The sequence below is a fragment of the Cynocephalus volans genome, chromosome 8, assembly GCF_027409185.1.
Source record: "Cynocephalus volans isolate mCynVol1 chromosome 8, mCynVol1.pri, whole genome shotgun sequence".
Lineage (NCBI taxonomy): Eukaryota > Metazoa > Chordata > Mammalia > Dermoptera > Cynocephalidae > Cynocephalus > Cynocephalus volans.
Genome location: NC_084467.1, coordinates 61,308,762 through 61,323,020, shown reverse-complemented (window position 1 = coordinate 61,323,020; position 14,259 = coordinate 61,308,762). Strand labels below are relative to the sequence as shown.

The following is a 14,259-nucleotide window of genomic DNA, read 5'->3' as shown; positions in this document are numbered from 1 at the left end:
GCCATAGGCTTCCGGAGCGGACGGCTCGGCTGCCTGCCGGGCCTGAAAGCCCTGGCGCCGTCGTGGCCCGAGTAGGGGAGTGAGGCGGCGTCTGCGCCCCTCGCCATGGAGGGCAGCCCAGCCCCAGCCCGGGTCGCCGACCTCCGCCGCCGTCTGTGCCGCGTCTGTCAGCTCCCGCTGCTGCTCTCAGGGCGCCGTCTCCTCCTCACCTCGAAGCCAACATGAAGGAGACCCGGGGCGACGGCGGGGACGCCCCCTTCTGCACCCGCCTCAACCACTCCTACCCGGGCATGTGGGCGCCCGAGCGCTCCGCCGAGGCGCGGGGCAACCTTACGCGACCCCCAGGGCCCGGCGAAGATTGTGGCTCGGTGTCCGTGGCCTTCCCCATCACCATGCTGATCACCGGCTTCGTGGGCAACGCGCTGGCCATGCTGCTCGTGTCGCGGAGCTACCGGCGCCGGGAGAGCAAGCGTAAGAAGTCCTTCCTCCTGTGCATCGGCTGGCTAGCGCTCACAGACCTGGTCGGGCAGCTGCTCACCACCCCCGTGGTCATCGTCGTGTACCTGTCCAAGCAGCGCTGGGAGCAGCTCGACCCGTCGGGGAGGCTCTGCACCTTCTTCGGGCTGACCATGACTGTTTTTGGGCTCTGCTCGCTCTTCATCGCCAGCGCCATGGCCGTCGAGCGGGCGCTGGCCATCCGGGCGCCGCACTGGTACGCGAGCCACATGAAGACGCGCGCCACCCGCGCCGTGCTGCTGGGCGTGTGGCTGGCTGTGCTCGCCTTCGCCCTGTTGCCGGTGCTGGGCGTGGGGCAGTACACCATCCAGTGGCCCGGGACGTGGTGCTTCATCAGCACCGCGCGAGGGGGCAATGGGACTAGCGCGCCGCACAACCGCGGCAATCTTTTTTTCGCCTCCACCTTCGCCTTCCTGGGGCTCTTGGCCCTGGCCGTCACCTTCGCCTGCAACCTGGCCACCATTAAGGCCCTGGTGTCCCGTTGCCGGGCCAAGGCCACGGCATCGCAGTCCAGTGCCCAGTGGGGCCGGATCACGACCGAGACGGCCATCCAGCTCATGGGGATCATGTGCGTGCTGTCGGTCTGCTGGTCGCCGCTACTGGTAAGTAGTTTCCAGGGTGTGCAGAGAGAGGTCCAGAGGGGAGTGCGAGCAGGCGGGAAAGGGAGACTTCTCTTAGTGGCAGAAGTGGCAGAATTGGCAAGCAGCACCTGCAGGGGTGGTTTTGCAACCGCGGAGCATTGGGGAGGCCTCTCTTCCCGCGCTATCTCGGTTGGGACTTCACTGTTGAGCTCCTCACTTGCTTGCTGAGCGCCTTTCAAGTGCGAGACATCGCATTCGGCACTGGTTATGCACTCTTGGAGATCGTAGGGCTGCTCACGTTCTAATCGGGGAGGGGAGGCTATCCAGGTGTCATTTCAGTGCATGTACCGCGTAGAGGTGCGTTAGAAGGACGGCGATAGCCTGATCAACTGTAGCCCGATGTTGCGGGATTTCTCCTTATTTCTAATACCTCGCTAAGTCGACTTTCAGCCCGCAGAACCCTACCCGCAACCCCAGACAGGCACAGTCCTCTTGCAGCTTTTGAGTCACCGCGCGCCCCTCAGCGCAGCCGGCGCAAACCTTCCTTCTAGGCTCCCTCTTGACTGGAGGCAGGAGAGTGAAAGTTGCATCTCGCCGCAGCAGACAGCCTCAGCCCTTTGGAATAGTGCTTGATCCTCTAAGGAAGTGCTGGAACCGACAGTCAGTCAGGGCACCTGACAGCCCAGTAATTCCCTCCGACCAGAGTCTGCTTGTCCTTGTAGCAATCAACAGGCCCGGTCCGGCAAGTCCTGGGTAGGAGGTAGGGGTTTCTCCACTTGCCCCCTCCATACGCCAGCGCAGCGCCGCAAATGTTTTCACAGGCTCCTTATCTAACACCCACTCTTACGTGGCATTTTTGAGGTTTCTTTCTGTGGTACTTTTACCTAGAAATTTCTGGGGGTATCACTGTTTACTAATTACTAAAGAACGAATGCTTATTTAGGACCCCGGCAGCCTAGCTTTATAGATGTTGCAGAAAAAGCAACCCGGTCACTGTAGCAATTATAATGGAGTATATGTTGTAGAGTTATGGAAAACCTCTAAAACACATGGACACAGTTTTGAGAATCACGCACATAGAGTTTTTTTAAAAAATATTGTGGTGAAATATGCATAGCATAAAACTTACTATATTAACCATTTTTAACTGTGTAGTTCAGTGGCATTAAGTACATTGACATTGTTGTGCACCATATATAGTTTTAAATCGCTTGTATTTTAAAATAGAAACGTATTTCATTTCCTCTTCCCACCCTCCCGTGCATTTGACAAAGCAGGTATTTGAGGATATCTGTGTTTTACTGGTATGGTACATTTGGAGCACAAGTCTCGCCTCCAAATCAGTGATGTGTATTGACAAGAAGAGTTATGTTGGGACCTAACTGCCCTCAAGTTGCTGTAGGGTCATGGTTCTGCATTCCAGGAGCTAGAACTCAGGCTGATGTCATCACCATGGCTTATCAAAACTAGCACCAATTTTAGACATATTTACTTCTATGGTGGAGGAATGAGGTGTGTAGGTGGTGAGAAAAGAGGGAAAAAGAGTGCTAAATAATAAACACTTTACTGATGTGTGGTAACTAACTTTAAAGACAAACTATCTGAATTTTTCACAACTGTCATTTGAGTTACATACCTTTGAGTTTGCTGTATTGCATGATTTATAGCCTAGAAAAATTGCAGTAAAATCATATGAATAAAATGCTTACCCATACAGTTAATCAGACTTACAATTTTTTGTTTGTTTTGTTTTTAAGTAGAAGAGGAACTATGTAGTGTGTTTTTTATTTGGAAACTTTGATTCAAACACCATGAGTATGGAGGCCCCAGGAAGAATATAGGCCAGTCTTGAAAATTGTAACTTAGGATGACCAAACTTACTCTCTTAAGAAAGACTATTTGGGAGCAGTCTTATTTAATTTCAATTAATACCTTCATTTAGATAATATTCATTGATTTGTGGCATCTTATCAGACACTTTATTAATTCATTTCTCATAAAAACATTAAAGTTCACATGTGATCATATCAAAGAGGACAAATTCATGGTTTTAATATGGCAGTACTTCAAAAATTTCATAGAAAAATATTATTAAAAGATAATACTAATCTTTCCATGAAGTTTTTGAAATCTCATATAAGTTCTGTTTTAAGGAAATGCATTCATCTTCTGTTTTTTGTGCACCATTGAAATTCAGTCTCCAAATATCTTCAGAAAGGTCTGTACTACAAAGTTGGACATATTTCAAAGGAAAGAACTGGCAAAACTGCTTTTTTAATAGGTTAGGGAATTATAAGAATGAAAACACTACAACTCAGTGAATTGAATTTTCAGCATGTTAAGTGTTAAAGTGAGAGATCGTTTTTAACACTTTTTTTCTAACTATGGGTAAAAAATATAGAGTTTCTGTCAGCTTTTGTTGAGTTGGCCATAGGATACTAATCTAATTATCCAAACTCCTTACTTGAAAGGACCGTGAGTATATCTTATCTTGAAAGACTATGACGACTATAATAATAATCAATTGTTACTGCTGGAAAACTTAGTAGAGCAGAGATACCATAATAAGAAAATGTCTCAACTGCTCAAAGTTCCCTCTATGTAAATACCTAAATAGAGGTTTATGTGGGGTGCAAACAAAAGCTCTTTTTCTTTTTCTCAGAAACTTTGCAAAATACAGTATGAGAGGTGAGAATACAGTGGGAATAATGTCACTGTGATAGATGATTTACAGTTCTTAGTAAGGCACCAAATTACCATTCTGTTGGAATTGGTTACTTGACTCAGCAAAACAATCTGTTTGACTTATTATTATTATTATTGTTGTTTGAATTTTTATGAACCATGCTCACAAAATCATGCAGTTATTTGACATGATAGCTAAGTTTCCAGCAGCAGAATAACCTTAAGGTGTTGTTCAAAAGAAGCTATGAGAAAAATTTGTACTTTTATAACCTGGTACTCCCAAACAAGTCTAATGTGGCTAATACTGTAGCCATCTTAAAAATAGTAAATATAAAGCTAACCATCAACATGTGAAAAGTGAGGTATGAGGAACAAAGAGTTCCTCATCTTCCACCTTGGAAGTGAAGAAAAGCAGCCTCAGAAGCTTTTGCCTTTAATCTTGGACTGGCAAATTCCCCACTCAGTATCCACACATACAAACAAGGGATACTTCAATTCAAGAAGATATTTCACAATGTAGTTGTGATTTTTTAAATTTGAGAAATCACTGATATATTTGGACAAGTGAAATTTTCCTTTAATATGCCACATGTGGTAGATATGTATGATAGATTATTTTACAGAAGTAATGCTGTTTCACAGTATATAAAAGTCATATTATTCAATTGCTAATTTTCTCTGCCTTTAAATTTCTGCCGTATTTGGGATGTTGCTTCAGGGAAAATGATTGAGCATGTGAATCTCCATTATAGGAAAAATCATCTATAATTTGTTTTTATGAAAGTTGAGATTATTCAGAATACATTACATTTTTGATTGACTACAATACTAGACACTGTAGAAAGGGTATTAAGTAGACTTATTAAAAACAGGTCAAAAAGTTATAATCTGTTTGGAGAAGCAGAATTTCCACATTTATGGGTGAAACAATTAAAAAATAATGATACAAGGCAGGATGTAATTCATGCTTTTGGTTCTCAGAAGAAAGTCCATCTGAACTTGCCAGAGTATGCTTCCGAGATGAGGTGGGATGGCAAAACTTGACCTCATGGCTGAGAGTGAGTGTGACCCGGACCCAGCCCAGTGAAAACAGCATACACACTGGGCCAATAGGAACCATGGTTCGAAGATGTTCATGGAACCAGCTTTAGGTAGTCCCTGAATGACATTAGTCCCTGAATGACAGGATGAGAACTTCGCTCTTTTGCCTGTAAACAGTAGAACCTCTATTTTAGGTTTTTGAATAGGGAAGAAAGTTTATTGGTGGGACTATAGTGTGTGGATAGACTTGGGCTGGAAAATTAGAACATGACTTACTTTTGCAGGTTGGTTAGGGCCTAACGGTAGAAACAGTGGGAAGAGATGAGTCAGAGAAGGAAAGGTAAGAGAAAACTGATGGGATTAGAAATGGCCCATTTAAGGAGTTATGGATTCAACAAACATTTATGGAGCATCTACTGTGTGCTATGCACTGTGGTAAATGTTTTCACGTACATTACCTCATTTAACTACGTACTATAAAATTGCCGCTATTGCCTACATCATTAAGACAAAGAACTTGAGTATAAAGAATATTAGAACCAGATTTCTAATTCAGAATATTTGACTCTGAGTTTATTTTCAGTTGTTGTTGTTGTTGTTTATGTATTTGTTTGTTTAGCTTAGAGGCCAGGAATTCTAGTCCTAATAGCAGCACTGGGCAAGTTATATATCGTCTTAGCTGTAAAGGAAAGAGGTGAGACTAACAGACATCTAAGGTCACTTTCCATTTATAGTATTCTCAGATTCTCTTATTTGGGAGAAATCATGGTTCAATGAACCCAAATGGACAATTTGGAAGAGGGACTGTTTGGTCTACGTTGTGTAAGGATGCGGGCCCCTCAAAGACTAGGGCTTTTGGACATGACACATATGGGGTGATGGTGGATTATCTAAATGATATATCCAGAAGCCAATATAACTTGAAGATTAATGATATAAGTCAGTGCTAAAAAAATGCAGATTTTAAAAAATTTTGAGTTTATCAGAGAGAGCCAAGAATTAAACACTTCTTAAGCCATCATCTTTGAAGAAATTCAGATGGTCTAGAGTTGTAACTTAGTTGTGACTCACTTGCCTTTCTCTTTTGAAAAAGCTATAAAGGTCAATAACTCAATTATAAAAGTTTGCATAGGTTCTGTTTTCTGGGAATAACACTCAGGAATATGCACTGCAAGCATTTATAACAGACTATAATCCGTCTGGGTGTGCTGGGGGTGGCAGATGAGAGATGTTCCAGTTTTCGGTTTTGGCCTTGCATTGCAGGGAAGCAGTGCAGGGAAGTCCTCCCTAAAACTCTTTATATTTGTGTTGCATTTTTGTAACCCTCCAGTGTTCCACATTTATCTCATCCATGCCTCACAACCCTAAGATCTGCAACTGCAACATGTCAAAGTCTGACTCTTCTTTCCTCAATTCCTTATCACAGAGATAAGCAGGAAGTTTGCATTTCAGCTCCCGCCAGCTATGCTTCTTGAGGATTATTAAACAGTCTCTCAAGTTCCCTTTTCCCTAGAAAATTTCAACTTTAATGGATTAAAGATGGTCACTAAAGAAGAAGCCTAATTTTTCTTGGTGTACCCCTTATGTCTTGTTCCCTAATTGTATGGCAACATTTTACAGTAAACATAATAATTGGTTACACAAGAACGACAGTTGGACAACATATAACTTTAATGAAAGGGATAGGGTTACACACACAGAGAAGTAGCACTCAGAGTGGAAATTCTCTGTGACTTCATGCAGACTGCTCACTTTACTCAGAAAACTCCTCTCTCCATTTTTCAATTTGCCATTTTACTCTTCAGCCATTCAAAATATCTGCTGATCAGTCACCCCACTTGCATTGTCTGAGGTCTCCAGTTAGAAGTCATTTTCTTAGACAAGCCTTCCTTAATCCTCTCTAGGCTTGGTTGGACCCCAGTCCTTTGGTCCCACACTATTCTGCATTTGCCTGTCATAGTCTTGAGTCACACTTCATTGGACGTATTGGTTAATTGTCTGTTCTCTTAGATCTCCTGAGGGCAGGTACAATGTCTGCCTTGTTTGCTTTTCTTTCTCTAGGAACTATCATAATTGCCTGTCATGTAAAGTATGGCCAACACATGCTTACTGATTGAATACCTGAGCACCTGAATCAGAAGACAGGGTCTGGTTCCACTTACACAAGCAATTAATTGTGTGACATTAGACAATTCACTTGATCACCTGATATCTTTGTGAACTATTTTCTTTTTTTTCTGTGAAATAGGAATAAAAACACCTTCCCAGCTCATTTCACAGGATTATAATGAAAACCAAGATAAATATATGTGAAAATAATTTGGAGGTGTACAGTGCTATGAAAATGCTTCATTACTCAGTCCTTTTAGCAAGCTGGGAATATTCCTTCCATATTAGGAATACCACTATGATGTTTTATTGGATAAAAATGTTGGCTTCTTGTGTTCAGATAGATCTTTCCCCCAAGAAATTGGACAAAAGAGGCAAGTAATGTTTCACAGCTTGATTAGTTATAGTTCACTGGGGAAAAAATGTGGTGGGAGAGTGTAACTTTTCAAAGAAAAATAAAACAAGGATAGTGGTAAACCACATGTGCATACATTTTTACAAGGTAGTGTAATTCATCTCTGCTCCATTCGCCATGCCACCATCTCTCTTCTGCATTCTCTCAGCCCTGGAATCCATTCCCCTTTATAGCTGCCATTTAGCTTTCTAAATCTAAAACATGCTGGAGCCTGTTTTCTCTTTCTCTTCAACCTGGAGGGGTAGGCACTACTTTGTGCTCTGAAGACCTCTATCACAGGCCTAGAATGTGCTTGCACTCCTTGGCTGTTAAGAGCAGGAGGACTCATCTTCTGCAGTGGGCTATGCCTCTCTCCACCTGCCCAATCATTCCTCTGTGTTGTTGAACATGGGCCTCACCTGCTTTCTCATCCTCTAGTGGGAGCTCTTCCCAGTCAGCATTACAGACCTGTCCTCACTTAAATATGTGAGATGAATTATTTGTGCACCTAGCTGTTGTCCTAGCTCAAGCCATTCTGCAAACTCCTTAAGGGTAGAGCCTGTGCCTCAGTTGTCTTCATGTCTTCACAGGTTATCAGGAGTGCTGGGGCTGAGTGGATCCTCTGCCACTGACTCACAGCCTGTAATTGAATTTACATGAGACTTATGTCAGACCAAAGTGTGTGAATCATAGTTATAAACTGCCTCACACATTTTGATGAGGTCCTGACAACATATTAATATTATTTGCAGCCTACAAATAGCACAAAGAGTTATTTTCCTGTTCAGAGACCTTTTCAGATGTTCTCTGGGGCAATATTCATATGGAGGACATTTCCGTGACTGATCTTGATGCTTATTAAAAATATATATTATTTTAGCAGGAATAATTTTATGATAGGTATTTGAAGGACCATAAAACTAAAAATGAAAAATGGTGGCAGAACTAGAAGAGACCAAATCCTGTACCGTTTAGCATTACTATTTTTTAAATCTTGTTAATACAAAAAGAAAAGTTCTCATTGGAGCTGGAAGCCTATTTATTATAAGCAAATATAAATTTAAGAAAATCAAATGTAATTTTAAAAATACTCTTTCCACAAATTTTTTCACATTTCTTGAAAGTATATTTGATTTGAATATCTTTTTGTCTCTCTCTGCACACTTAATAAATGTCATTTTTTTATTATTGAGAATATGCCACTGTCGTGATTCATGAAAATTTGGAAAAAGACGTATGTTGTTCATGTTGAAAATGATGAAAGAGAGATTGTAAAAGATAAGATACATTTTGGGGAATTCAGAAGACAGTAAAGTAGAGTTTTAATTATCATCTTCATGTATGAGATTTCCCTGATAACTTCTTGCCACCAACCACCTTATTTGGATCAGAGCTTCTGCAAGATCACACACATACACATTTCCTCAAATAGAAAGTGCCCAACAGCCAGCTCCTCAGCCAGAGAGTGGCAGTTCGTGATTAAGTGACCCCTGACATGTGAGCACCCCTCTCTGTTTCATGAGAAGAACAAAAGGGAGTTATTGAAGAAGCAGGTGAAAGCCATAGAGAGAATATGGCACTGGATGGCAAGAGACCTGGGTCTGGTCTTGGCTTTCCCATGTGATGGAAGTCAGTTTGTCTTACTGGTCTTCCCTTTTCTCGTCAGTAAGATAAAACGATTGCCAACTCTAAACTCTAACCTTCCTTTTAGTTCTGACTTCCTGTGGATCTCAAAAGATAAAATGGTCCCTGCAAAACAAACTGTCTTAAATGTACGCGGGGAAACACCTAAAGACTTAGTAGGAAGAAGCATAGAAATGTATGCAAACAGACAAAATAGATCACACATTCTTTTATCCAATCATTCTGTAAGATTTACTGAAGGCTTGCTATGTGCCTGTCATTGATCATCACCCTGGTGACCAGGGCTCATTCTTATGGCTGTACGGGCTGAGCAACTTGTACACACTGCTTTGATGGTAAGCCAGACAGACATGATATTTTCCTTAGTGAAGCTTTCAGTCTACTAAGATAGACAAACAATAGATAATCATTTCAATAAACAAATGTAACTAGCCTGATGAGTCTTACTGTGTTTGCTCTTATTGCCACATGGTACCACTGCTGAACATTGACCTTGTCTGGGCAGAAGGACAGCACTGGTCCACTGTTGCAGTGATGCTTCTGATGGAACATGCCCCTGCCCAAGCTGCAACAGGTCTGTGCTCAGACTTAACATTCGAGAGCACATTAATTCACACCTGTAACTCCAGCTGTAATGCTCAGTTGTAATTCCCCAGAGCACAACTACTGTGCTAGAGTAAGTGTATGGAGCAGAGGGTGCTGGCCTCAGGCCATATGCTGTTCAAAACCAGCCCTCCCTTTTGGGTCCTTAGGCTCTGGGTTGTACTCATCCCCTGACACGTTTGCTTTTCCCTTTTGTATTAGTCCATTTCTGTTGCTTATAACAGAATACCTGAAACTGGGTGATATATAAAGAAGCACTATTTACTTACAGTTTCGGAGACTGAGAAGTTCAAAGTTCAGGAAACACATCTGGTGAGGGTCTTGCCCTATAGCAACTCAGGGTATCACATGGTGAATATGGTGGAGCAGAGAGAGAGAGGGAATCTCATGTGTTCTCCTTTTAAAGCTCTCAGAACCATGCCCCTGACCACCATTATTAATCCATGTACTATGGCATGGTCCTACAAACTAATCCCCTTTTCAAGGCCCCACGTTTTAATTACCATAACAGAATTTCCCATTCACACCCTCTTTACACTGTCACAATGGGGACCAAGTTTCCAATATCTGGAACTCTGGGGGACACAATTTCAATGAGTTTGTGGGGGGGGACATTCAATCCACACCTTTCAATTAATTTTCTTTTAAGGCTTTCCATGTCTGCTCCCTCTATTAAATGTAGCCAAAACCACTCTGCTCTAAGTTTCTTGGCTTCAAATCTTGGGAAAGAAGCTCGGCTTCTTGGTCTCTTCTTTTCCCAAAGCCCCTTAGAACCCCTAAGCACTATCCACCTCTTCCCCAGTTACCAGCATTTTACACCCAGGAGTTTTGTGTGGGTTTTCCTTTGTTATACCACACAATTTTCTACTGTGTAAACCCAATCATTCTACATTTACTAAAGTAAGTGATTCTTACTTCTGTAATATTTGCAGTAATATGATTTGTTCTGCTCACTTGAACAGAGAAGTGGGGGCAGCTTCTTGCATCCCCTTAGATACATTAAACAATGGCATGTTATGAAGGCAAGAGAAGGGAGAGTGTCAAAGAGGACCCCCTCCTGCTGCATTGGTAGGAGTTTGGGAGGTTATGGAGGGTGTCTCTGAGAAAATGTCATTTATGATGAGTTTTGAAAGATGAGACTTCAAGAAAGAAAGAGCAGTATGTGAAGGCACCAGTGTAGGAAAGAGCTGGAAGCACTGGAGGAACTGAATGAAGGCCAGATGGATGGATTAGAGTGGGTAAACGGAGGGCACCCTCACAGTGAGGCTAGGGAGGTAGGCAGGGCCAGATAATGATAAATCATTATCATTTGGGAGTTTAGAATATTACCCCGAGTATGATGGAAAGCAACTAAAAGCTTTGAGTGAAAGCGTGATTTAATCTGTTCTATGTATTAAGAAGGTCACTCAGGTTTTCTTATAGATAGAGACTTGGGACATCAGAGCCCTTGAGTTCTGAGGGCAGATAGAAATGTGGAGGTGTTATTAGGTTTTTTTCTCCCTTAAGTGGTGCTTTAAAAGAGGGGAAGGAAGTAGCCTGGCATAGAATTGGTGGGGTAGGGGAGACAGTAGTGGGTCTGTGCAGAGGCACAGAGGAAAAAATTGAGCCAGATGTGCTGAGAGTGATAAGCAAATCTGTTTTTGTTGAAGTACGTTTGAGCATGTTGAGAAATAGTATGAGTCGAATAAGGACTGAAGGGTGAAGGAGGAAGGAGCACATTGATATGCTGCCTCGAAGAGTAGGAATAAGAATTTGTATTTCATTTGGGCTAGTTGTGTTGCTTTTCGAAACTTCAGTTCCATATACGTAAAATAGGAGGGTTCACATTGTGAAATCTCTGAATTCATAGATGTCAGCTAGTAAAACGACTCATCTAATGTTCGATCTCTTTCTAAAATATTCTTGGTGAGATTGTTCAAGCTTTGTTTGAACACCTTTATTTACAGGAAATTTGTTGCTTTACAAGAGACACAAAGACTTTTCTTAGAGCCAAGCATTGTGCCAGGTTCTTTCTCACATATAATTTTTTAAATTTCTTGTAACAACCCTGTGAGGTATGCATTGTTATATCCAGTTCACAGATAGTGAAAAAACTAAAGCTGAAAGAAATTGAGTGTTCGTGCAAGGTAACAGAGCTAGTAAGTGGTCAAGCTGGGACTTAAAGGCCAGGCCCTTTCCCCCATGTCATGGTGCCTCAGAGTAGCCCAATTCATCTTGAGTTGTTCTTTCTATTACAAAAATTTTATTTTCCTTATATCGATTGAATATTGTCTTCCTTTTTGCTTCCACCCTTTGGTGCTAATACTAGCCCTTGGTTTATGTAGAACAATACTAAATTTTTTAAAAAATTTATTATTATTGTTATTTTTGATAACAAAGAGACCCTTTTTTTTAATTGACAACCTGCATACATACAATGTTGCACAAGTTATATGTGGGTCAGCAATTATATTAATGATGCAAACTCATGAGCATTTACAGAAAACTACTGCTGTAGGTTTTGGTGCATTTTGTGCCAGGTACTTTAGTAAATATGGCAAAAACAAAGGCATATTTTCAAAAAAGCATATATGTCATTTCATACAATACTAAATAGGTCAAACCCAGGAAAATCAACAACTAAATGACAAAAGGAACATTCTTAAAGAAAAGTTGGTGATAAAAATGTTAGGTTAATATATTAGGTTTAAAAATTATAGCACTTGGACTTGAAACCAGAAAGTGTTCACATAATAGGAATTTTAAGAAAAGACCCCCATGTTCTGCTTCACAATTACTACTACATTCCAAAAGAATAATTCTGGGTTGCAACAATGTCTTCCCTCCTAGTATAAACCATTGTGTCCTAGTTCTAAGGAAACAAGATGGTAGTTTACATAAATGGGTTTTAAAATAAGATTCTTCCCACTCAAAATAAAATAAGATAAAACTAATATCATCTCCATCAAATTACAATGAAATTCTATCGAAACATTGGCTCGGTAAAGAATCTAGATGTGGGCATATCAGAACAATACTAAATTTACTTTTAGAGACATCTTTTATTTTTAAAGTTGTATGATACTATAATTCTGTATTAGGTATTGAGAAGTTCTGCTAAATTTATGAGCAGGAAAATAATATGAAATTACTTTGACAATGGCAGGGGAAGGAGCCCTGATTTATGAATTTATTTAATAGACATTTATTAAATATTGGTTGTGTGTGAGATACTATACTACAGCCTGACAGAACAATGAGGTGGCCCTTGTCCTAGAAGATGTTAGCTATCAAATGATTCCCTGGAGAAACTTGAGGTTAACTCAAAAAAGCAATGGTATTTTCCACTGTCAGTTTTCAATAAAGGAACAAAGCCAAGAACCATTTAGAATTTATTTGTCCATTTATGCATTCAAGGAATGTTTATTGAGTACATACTACGTGTCAGGCACCGTTCTGGGTGCTGGAAATATAGTAATGAATTGGACTAGTTTCATGTTCTTGGGGAATTTGCCCTCCAGTGAAAGGAGAGAGGCAGTAAACAAGTAAACAAGAAGTCAGATTGCGATGAATACTGTTAAGAAAATTATGCAGCGTGATGTGGTCTTTGTAGACAGGGCTACCAGGGAAAAATTTCTCTGAGAGGTAATACTTAAGCAAGATCTGAATGAATGGAAAGAATTGGGATGAAGGATCTACAGGAAGAGCATCTTGGGCGGAGGGAACAGCAGAGACCCTCACCTGGTATGTTCAAGAGGTAGAAAGAAAGCCAGTGTGACTGACTTGAGAGGAGAGGAGGGCAGGGAGGATAGTGCTGTAAACTGAGGTCAGAGAGGCCAGATTGTGTAAGGCTGTATGTACCAGGGAGTTTTGTTATTATTCTGTGAGAACTACTAGAAAGTTTGAAGCAGGAGTGACATTACTGGATTTATGTTTTTAAAAGACCTTTCTGGCAGCTGTGTGCAGACTGGATTGCAAAAAGGCAAGAGTGGGGGCAGGGAGACCATTAGAAGGCTGTTGAAGTCATCCAGGTGAGAGACAGTGACAGCTGGGATTGGAGTGAAGCAGACATATTCACAAAGTGTTTTGGAGATAGGATTCACCAGACATTCCAGAATTTCTCTGATCCCTGTGCTGTAACTCTGACCAGAAATAGGACCCTGTCTTCCTCTCTGGGCCTCTGGTAATGAGGGGGCCAGCTGTCCACAAACAACCTTCCATTTGGCTCCCTAAGAAGGACATGACTGCTCCGAGCTTACACAGCTGGTAGTAGGCAATGTCAGGATGTCAGTTCTATCCAATAGGTGCTGCTTCTTTTTTCTGAAACGTGAATCAAAACAGTCACACAGAGACACAGAAGTTAGCAAACTTTGCTCGTAGAAAAATAACATGTCATAAGAATCATGATTCCCAGGAGAAGATCCAGACCAAGCTAATTTCCAGGCCACGGCTCAGAAGAAATTTTTTATTCGGTTGTTCTTATTAAACTAGCTCCTGTTATTGTTTGCCTTTTCTTCTCCTAAACTAAGAGCAGTCTCGAATTAATATTACCTGCATTTAAAATCAGGATTCTTTGGCTGCAAATGACAGAAAACTAATGCAAACTAGATTAAGCAAAAAAATAAAAATAAAAAAAGGGGAGGGAGTTGCTTGAATCACATAAATTGTAGGAGTGTTATGAGCAGAGGTGGCCCTATGAAAAGACTG

The 14,259-nt window shown here is 41.4% G+C and overlaps 1 protein-coding gene across 1 annotated transcript in view; it reads left to right on the top strand.

The window, feature by feature from the left end:
• Window positions 1-221: 221 nt before the first annotated feature.
• The window catches only part of PTGER3 (prostaglandin E receptor 3), a 30,436-nt gene continuing 16,398 nt past the window's right edge, over window positions 222-14,259 (top strand). The window contains exon 1 of the mRNA XM_063107065.1: window positions 222-1,118. Coding sequence (XP_062963135.1) covers window positions 222-1,118 — 897 coding nt within the window. The remainder of the gene's footprint in view (window positions 1,119-14,259) is intronic.